The 9,480-nt window shown below is 38.2% G+C and overlaps 1 protein-coding gene across 1 annotated transcript; it reads left to right on the top strand.

Moving 5' to 3' along the window:
- Positions 1 to 5: 5 nt before the first annotated feature.
- Positions 6 to 6,666, top strand: EXOSC3 (exosome component 3; the record flags this gene model as incomplete). Its single annotated transcript, XM_008642811.2, has 3 exons — positions 6 to 188; positions 1,058 to 1,209; positions 2,638 to 6,666. Coding segments are annotated over 3 exons (537 nt in total), but the record flags the coding sequence as incomplete, so codon positions are not given.
- Positions 6,667 to 9,480: the final 2,814 nt, after the last annotated feature.

Below are 9,480 nucleotides of genomic sequence, written 5' to 3'. Positions count from 1 at the left end.
GCGCTCCCCTGACCCTCTGTCCGCCTCCCCCGCTGCAGTACGTGCCGGTGAAGGGCGACCACGTTATAGGGATCGTGACGGCCAAAGCGGGGGATGTGTTCAGACTGGATGTGGGCGGCAGCGAGCCGGCGTCCCTGTCCTACCTGGCCTTCGAAGGCGCCACGAAGAGGAACAGGCCAAACGTGCAGGTGGGTGCCCTGTAGCTGGCGCTTCAGCCACGTCGTTTGGTGGCGCTTCTGTTGCGTTTCAGTAGCTTGTCTTAGTGCAAGTGTTTGTGTAAGTTGCATGTTAGAGCAGGTGTGCAGGTCTAGTTGTAATGGTTTCGCCTTGGCCCTCCTCGGAGGGTTTTGCACCATTAGGCCCCGGGCTTTCTGTGGTTTCTTAGGAGCACTGTAACTAGTGGTTTGCTCTCTCTCAGGTGGCTGGCAGCTTCCCTCATGTTTTCATTTGCCAGCAGCAGATGCAGTTCATGAGTAATGTGCATCCAAAAGAGCACTCCGACGTTAAGGTTTTCAAACAAGCTTTTATGCCGTATGATGCTGCTGGAAAATGTTAGTTGTGTGGGGTTTCTAACAGCACTGTTGTGAACGGTTGTGTGGCACATGCATGCCACAGTTTCTGCACTCGGATGAAATGCCATCACCAGAATGTAAAGTGAACTGTAAAGAAAAACAGAATAGGCTGGTGTGATATTTTTTTTTTTCTTGTCCTTCTAAGTGATTATAAGAGCAGGTTGCTTAGGCTGTTCATATCCTTGAAGTCTGAAGAAAGAAGAGTTAATATTTGGTATTTAAGAAAAACAGAGTTATCTAACTCCATTAAAAAAAAAATCTGTCCTTTTATCTTACAAATTCTAGTAGGGGTACAAGATAATTGTGGAGGGTGCTGTCTCTAGTAGAAGAAGAGAAAATTTAAATTCGTAGTATATCAGTTCGGTTCTGTGTCACTATTGTTTTGAAACTATTTTGTGGCCTCACTAGAGGATGCTTATCAATTGTTATAAATGTGCACTATGATTTCCTCTATTACTTTTGCTTTTTGACACTGTTTTGTTTAGGTGGGAGATCTTGTTTATGGTCAGTTCGTTGTAGCAAATAAAGACATGGAACCAGAGATGGTCTGTATAGACAGCAGTGGAAAATCAAGTGGAATGGGATTAATTGGACAAGATGGCTTCCTCTTTAAAGTTTCTTTAGGTCTAATAAGAAAGTAAGTACTAACAAATGTAAATGGTCGCTCTTATGTCTAATGTGGTGGGTAAGATTCCCACAACTATTTCCTCTGAGCAGTGTAGGCAGTTGTAAATCAGACTGTACAATTCTTATAGTCCATTTAAACCAGTTTTACTGAATAGAGTATGGACATTGACCTAGAAGGAAAGTTTATTTTTCCTCTTAAGAGGCTTAGAAGCTCTTTTGTATGGTGTTGCATGACCTGTTTAAAAAAAGTGGTGTGGTTGCCAAGGCAGTATGGAAAATAAACTAGTGACCTCGGGAAATCAAACATTTAGGATAGTGTTTCAGTTATGTGCATACTACGTTGGAGTTTAAAACTTGGTAATGCTTATTGTCCTTTTTCTGTTTAATGGCATATGTTTGGGCGTATGTTTGGCTGACAGCTGATTAAACGGGTCTTTGCATATCAGTACACATTATTTTCTAACTTCCAAAGAAAAAATAAATTGTATTGAAATAAAGATACAGATTAAAAAATGGTAGTATTTTAGTTTAAAACTGACACATTAATCCAGGAACTGTTTCATAAACTTTTAAATGTATTGTGAGCTTTGGAGTTACTTATGCTGATGTAAATACACGACTTTTTTTGTGACTATCAAAGAATACCAGATTACATGGATAAACAATAGTCAAACTTTGTTGTTGCTTTTTGTGTGGAGTTTTGTTTGTTTTTGTTGTTCTTTGGATAAGCAATCTGGAGGTGCAGAGCAGCTCTTTCGTACCTATAACTGTCTGATTTATATGTCCTAGCAGAAGTGTGCATGAACTGATATGAAAACTTTTTGCAGCCATTCTGTTTTCCAAATTTTGTCTGTATGCAGGTAAAAAAATAACAGCATATTACAACTACTAAATCCTGATACGCTTTTAGTTTTTGTAAATACTTGTTCTAGCTTGATTTAATCCTAGGCATATTGCAGTATTTAGTATACTGTCATCTAATAAAAATGAAGTAGTCTGTTTATTGCTGCTAATACTGTTGTCTGAAGTAGAAGGGAAGTCCTGTTTTGAAAGACACCTCTGGGGTGTCAGCTTTATAAATAGCACTTCAAAAATGTCATTTTTTCAAACATCGTGCTTTTAGAATTCATTAGATCATAAAATTGTTGTAAAAGTATCAATTCACTTTAAATTTGTCAGGGATTACTTCTGAATCTAACGAGAAAAAAGAACTAAATTTACAGCTGTTTTATTTTTTAGGTGCATGTATTTTATACGAGGGGAGCTTTAAAAATCTGATACTGTATTGCTATTTTGGATGTATATGCAACTTGATCATCTCTGTGTTTCTCAGATAGCTCCCATAACAGCAATACTGCTGCAGTTATTGGTCAATAATAATGTGGTGTCTGTAAGTGTGAGCACTTCTTCCTCTGACATTTTTTGGTCTTGTTCACAGGCTCTTGGCTCCCAAATGTGAAATAATTCAGGAGTTATCACAATTGTACCCATTTGAGCTGGTGCTGGGAATGAATGGAAGAATATGGGTAAAAGCAAAAACAGTTCAACAGACTTTAATTATAGTAAATATTTTGGAAGCCTGTGAGTATATGACTGCAGAACAGAGAAAACAAGCGCTTGCCAAACTGTCAGGGAACTGATAAGAGAAAACCTTGAGGATTTGTTTGTGATGACTGTTTTGGTTATTTTTGTATTCAGATTTATATTAAAAGCATTTTTTAAAATTAAGTACTAGACTTTGGTTGTTCTTCATTTCCCTTCTTTATCCACTCAGCTTGTTTTTGTGTTGTTTAAGGAGTTGGTTTCGACTCACTTTTGTGATTATGAAGCCCTGTTTAGGTTCATGAATTTTCTGTCTAATTAGCTCTGAATTTTGAAGCGTAACTACTTGGGACTTCTTTAAAAAACTGGTGATTTTATGAACTGCATGTATTTTTTTTTATAGTTATTAACATTTCAAACAATCATGTTTACTTGGGGTAGCAAAAAGTATCCCACAGGTCTTTAATTTTGGTCAGGTGCTCTATTTATAGAGTGACATGAAGTAATTATATAATATATTATGAAATTTGGGAATAGAAATGCAGGTAGAGGATACCAGAAAAAAATTGCAGGGTGTAACATAAAAGAATCATAGGGTGGTTAAGGCAAATGATCAGATAAGACCAAAAAATGTTCACAGTGACATTATCACTTTCCCTAAGAGATGGCCTGCCTAGTAGTATTAAGGGCATAGTGATTAGGATGTCATAACAATAGCCATGGGTTTCTTGATTCTAGACACTGATTTATTTTCTTTATTAACAGTATAAAGATACCATAGAGCTTTGCTAAATGTTTAACAAAATCAACATTTCTAAAAAAAGCTATGTTGGGCTTCTTTGTGTAACAGTCCCTCAGATGCATATGGAAGAGATGCTGTCCTAGGAAGGGTAAACTCTCAGTGAATTTTAGTATGTGTGTAATTTGCTACTGTTCTGAGAGAGAAAGATTAATGGAAGGGTAGTTACTGATGCCTTCTTCCTGTGGGAGAAAAGCTTGATTGTAGGTACCTAATGAACTGCTTGCAGCTGTTAGGCACTCATTTAGATCTGTGACGTTCTGTGGTTCTTAATAAGCTGAATGGTTTAATAGCAATAGTTAAAGGAAATTATTAAAAATGAACTAATTAGGGTAAGCCTGAATACCATCTTAATTAAAGTGGAAAGATAATTTTTCCTGTTTATTCTGTATTTCATCCAAAGCTCAACCTATGGCATTTGATGATAGGGCATCTTTGGCATCTGTGCCGTTTAGAAATTGCTTCAGTTCAGAGTCACTCCTCTGAGTCATCTGTAATGTGCTTACCTTGGGCTTCCCCTGGTTCGACAAGAACACACCTCTAATGGTTTCCATGTGAGTCAAATGGCTACAATTCAGAATACTTTGTGAATTTCTCTGGTCTCCCTATTTAGCATCTAGGGCATTGCTCATCTGGCTTGGTAGATCTTTAGTCATCTTTTTTTACCTGTCATCTACCAGGTGAAGTGACTTTCATTCATATCTCATAAACTTTTTGGGTCTGTAATCTTTCTGTTACTACACTTGAGAAGCTGTAAATTGATAAGGATTTCAAGAACTGTTCTTCTCCAGAGTTTTTTCAATTTCAGCTAACCAGGGCCTCTCCAGGTTGTCTGTTATTGGAACAATAGCTGGCATAGGCAGAAGAGCGTTTGCCAAATTATCTCAGGGTGCTAACTTGTTTTTTTGTGAATGTTCTGGGATCATAATAAAACCACAGGAATGGGCAATGACATGGATCATTTCCTGGATAGTTGTGGCTTGAAATGGAATTAGCTTTAGCACTCCCCTTTACCTAAGCAACCTCCTTTCCCTCCCAAAAGCCTGCATTCCAAGCTTAACCTGCAAGATACAAATGAACAACCCCTGTTAAAATGCTGGCTTGGTAGTGCAGCATAGCAAATGGCAACCTTGAAAGTTCTTAGCATAATCAGCCCACTATTTCCTACCACACAGCATTCTGTCCCACCCTCACCCGCTTATCACCCAAATACAAGAACAGGATACAAAAGGCATTAAAATTATGCTCGTTATTAATTTAGCAAAATGAAATAACCAAAAAATTCTTGGGTTTTACCCCCTACACAATGATTTTAAGTATCTGCTACATTTAAGTTTGTTGGACAGTTTATACAGTGGGAAAAAAATACAGTGGATGTGAACAAAATGGGTGTGGGGAAAAAAGCTTGAAAGAAAGTACACTTAAACACGTACTAACAGAAGGCGATACTCACATTTTATTTTGGTTTTTTTTTACTTGGGCAAAAAAAAGCTTATCAACATTCTTCAAACCAATTGCAATTTGACAGGCTTTATCTAACAAAACATTCAGGCAAAATCTAAACAATATCTTTGCAAACTTTTAGTTCTAGATTAGTGACTAAACCAGTCATGAGGAAGAGTTATGGAGTATAATTTGGTTCTAGGAAGAAAGGCTGATCATGATTTAGTTATGTATTCTGCTGTAAGTCTTCCACATTCCCATTAAAGGCGCATAAATCCATATATTTTTTGAAATAGGACTTGCAGAAGGGATGCTGTGGACTTGGAATGTACCTTGCTGAGTAAGTAGAATGTCTTTTCTGTTGCATTTCTCCATGATGTTCATGCTTACCAGGTTAAGTCATTATTTAGAGCTGTTCATTTCAGATACTCTATGATTGTGCATTGGATACTCTGTTATATTGTTTTTCTTTCAAGCTGTTGTGATCAAGTTATGTAAAAATGATAGATAGCAGCATGAAAATTGTGCGTATGCCCATGAGAGAGATGCTCATGAGAGCACAACCTCTTAAAAAGAAAGTTCACCAAGAATTAAACAGAAAGCATATGTTGGAAGTATGAAATACATAGTTTGTGGCCCTTCCTAGGCTGATGTTGTATAAAGACCAAGAACAAATACTGTCATAAAATACAGATATGCAGTGCTGAAATTCAGTTTGATAGTAACACATTTATGTTTTCCTCTAGCAGAAGAAGGTTACACAGACAAATAGCTCAGTGTAATAAGAAGATTAAGAGCTTAACTCTAAAGCTGTGGTTAGAGAGTGTGGCTGTAACTCTGCTAGATTAGTAGTTTACTGTGCCTAGCTACTCATTACAGCCTTGCTACCAGGAGTTGGAACTGAAGCTTTCTGGCATGTATATTTGATTCCTAGCCAAGTTCTGTCAAAATGACCCACATTGGCTTCAACACTTCTAATACCAGGGCTATTTTGGTTGTATAACATGGACGTTCTTTAGCAAAAGAGGCCATGGAATTTTTCTCCCAGATTTTAAATATTAAGAGCAGAAGTGTGGTGCTATCTTTGTGGGTAATTTGGGATGTTCATGACCCTGGTTTTGCTTGTAGAGCCTGAGGCTTGATCCCTATTCTAGTGGCTTGAATAGCCATTAAAAATAACCTTTTTTTGCTGGTCTTCAGTGTCCTACGTAATATGACAATACTAAAAAATCAGAGTGACATTTTTTGTAGCACTGCAATAAACAGGAGACAGGCAAACTATAGCCCACAGATTCTATTTTGCTTACACTTAGTAATTACACTTACCTGACACAAAGATATTTAAAGACTGAAGGACAGTGGGAGGACTGATGACCTCATCTGCACTTTCCAAATGCCTTGGTTATCTTTTGTCTTGTAAATGGTAGGCTTTTCTGTAATTCAGTGTTTATTAGGCTATTGCAAAAGAGATTTGTTATAAGAATCTGTATACTCGATGAAAAGACTTACTAATTCTTTCTTCCTGTTCTTGTCCAGATGGAGGGTATTGCACCAATCTCTTCTTGGTGTCCCACTGTGAACTGCTTATGTGAATGAACTAATTTCAAAAGACCTGTATTTCCTTTGGTTTCTTCTGTGACTACTGCACTCTAATCTTAGCTAAAATAAATCTGAGATTCTGTGTCTGGGCAGACTGGTGTGTTTATTTCCTGAGAATCAGGATGAGGTTGAGAACACCACTACATGAGTACATGTCACTGTACAGCCTCCAAACAAGAGACAGCTTTTGCATGGCCTAGCAGAGATCTACGTCAGTCTGCATCTGTGTGCGTTTGCCTTTAGTGGCACATAGGTGAAAAGTTCAAGCTGTATTTTTTTTTTTTTTTTTTGTATCTACATCTAATCTTATTGGCTTGGTATTGAAAATGTTAATTAGTCTGGAAGTCCTTTTACAGACCTAGGGCCTAGATCCTGCCTTAGTCCACCACTGTCTTTCCTTGTTGCTTTAGAGATCTTCTGTTTCCTCATAGAAAAGACAACTTGTTTAGTATAAGCCATTTGTCTAACAATTCCCTTGGTCTAAGGCTGATCTATAGAAGCATGATCCAACAAGAAAAAGAAATAACCCCTGAAATAACACACAGCTTTGTCATTCTGTACATGAATTGAAAGTTTCGTAATGCTAGATCATGTTTTAGCACAGCTACTGATACAGTGCATTCTGACTTACACACAGGCATGCCAGGGAAATTTAATTAACTGATGTACAAGCAGTTCACAGACTGATTCTCCTCATTCACTGCTATAAAACTGAACTATGAAGACAGGAAGAGAAGGGCTGAATGGGCTTTTTAAGAACACTGTTCAGAACCTGGGGATTTGAAGATTAAATAATGGTGTCTGTTGCTTTGTGAAATGTGCATGTGTGTGCGTTAGTTTATTAGTCTGTTTTTGTAAGAGGAAGAGTATGTGAATAATATCTGAAAGGGTGTATAGAAAAGCTAAACTTTTCATAGATCATAGATCATATGATTTTATCAAGAGGGAAAACCAGAAAACCAAAGAAGTCAAACTCCCATTCAGCTTTCCTGACAAAATTGCATTACTTTTCTGAAGCGATAAAAGCAAGGATAGTCTTAATAAGGACAAAGTAAGGTTGCTGCAACTCCACTTAATGCAACACAGTAACTTTTCAAAGAAAGCAAGCTTTTCTGGAGATGTGGATAAGGCAGGTTACATTCCAGTATTTTCATGAGACCGTGTTTCTTTGAGTTCTGTGCCTATTAGATGTGTGCATGCATTCAAAGGATTTTGCTGCTTTGCAAAGTAGGACAGTATTCCTGGATGGAATCCGGATGTGTGGGCTCAGATTTTTCTGCATCTTTTGGAACATTTTTACAATAGGGACACATGAAGTCAGAGTCACTTCTGAGATTAACTGCTTGTTATTCTTGCCTGGTGCCTTGTCATGGACTCTTAGCCAGGGAAAAGAATAAATAGATATTTTCTTTTTGTGACAGGTGGGTTTTTTTTTTTTCCTCCTCAGCAATATTGGCTACCTTGGAACTGTGAAGGCCAGCAGCCAGGTTGTTAGAGGTGTAATGTGCAGAAGTATCATTAAGAAAAAAATTCATTTAGTGTGCTTACCATGGAAGAAAAATAATGGAGCTGCCATTCTACCATTGCCAAATGATGTCAGCTGGGTCCACAACCATGGTAAAATTCAGAAGAAAGGAATGTTGACAGCCTGCAGAAATTAGGATTTTAATTATATCAAGATGGGTGACAAAATTTGCCTATTTTTTTTGCTCATAATGTTTTTCCAAAGATTGCTGTGTCAGCATGGCAGATACATATATTCTAATGCTGATTGCATTTAAAAAAAATGACAAAGTCACTTCAGCATGTTTGGTGTTGACAGAGAACCTTCCCACACTGGTTGAGGAGAAAAAGCAGAGATATGGTTTCATGTATTTCCCAGGACAAAAGCAGCCACAAATTCTCAATCCTTCTAAATTCCCCATTTCTTTCAGGCAGTCCGGTAATGCTGTTTCTGCCATGAGGTTTGCTTAGGTTATTCTTTTATTGCTGCTAAGACCGAGTGACTTTAGTGCTTTTTATAATCCATTTGATTTCTAAAAGAATGTGTATAGATAAAAGCATAACTACCACAATTTTGGGTAAAAAGACCAAAATCTTTTCCTTGCAACTACCTCCGCCAATGCCACTCTGACATGTGCAATGCAACATGGTGCAATAGGCTCTGTCTTGCAGAACTTGCTGTTCCATGTGGCTTTCTGGCAGCACATAGCTGCTGCTGTGCTCTGCTGTAGGAGCAAAGTGATAAGAAAAGGCCATTTTGTCTAGTTAAGTTTGGAACGTGATGAAAAACTGTATGGTGGAACGTAGACACTCCAGTACTATCAAAAGGGTTGTGTTCATTCTCCTGAGCTACTGTTGTGTTACCGACCAGACTGTTCTGTCTGTCATTGACACTACCTTTTTTTTTTTTTTTTTTTTGGTTGTTTTTTGGGATTTTAGGTGCCAGGTTAACAGGAGTCCTCAGGAAATAGTCCCAAGGTAGTGAAGATGAGTCCTCTGAGTCTGTGGTTGGAGTGGTGCCTAATGACCACAAGCATCTGAAAAGCGTGTTTGTTAAAGGATGTTGTGACATGTTACTGGCTGGCTTATCTGAGCAAGTATATTCTTGAATGCAATATATATGCAAACATTTTAAGTGCCCCGTTAATCAGATTACTTGAATGATAAGCTCACTACATTCTTGGACTCGGGTCGTTATGGGTTGGGTGCTTTTTTTTGTCTTGCATATTTAAGCACTGTATCCCATAATGTATTTCGTTTCTTTCTTTGCTTAGCCAGAAGCTACAGTAGCCCCGGAGAGGAGACAGTGGGTTCCGAGAGAGAGCAGAAGGCTAACGGCGGGGATAATCCCGCTGGCCGCCCCGGCGCAGAGCCGCGGGGCCGAAGGGCACCGAG

This window comes from Corvus brachyrhynchos, unplaced genomic scaffold, assembly GCF_000691975.1.
Source record: "Corvus brachyrhynchos isolate BGI_N302 unplaced genomic scaffold, ASM69197v1 scaffold279, whole genome shotgun sequence".
NCBI lineage: Eukaryota > Metazoa > Chordata > Aves > Passeriformes > Corvidae > Corvus > Corvus brachyrhynchos.
Note: the sequence above shows the minus strand (reverse complement) of the source record. Positions and strands in the feature narration are given on the sequence as shown.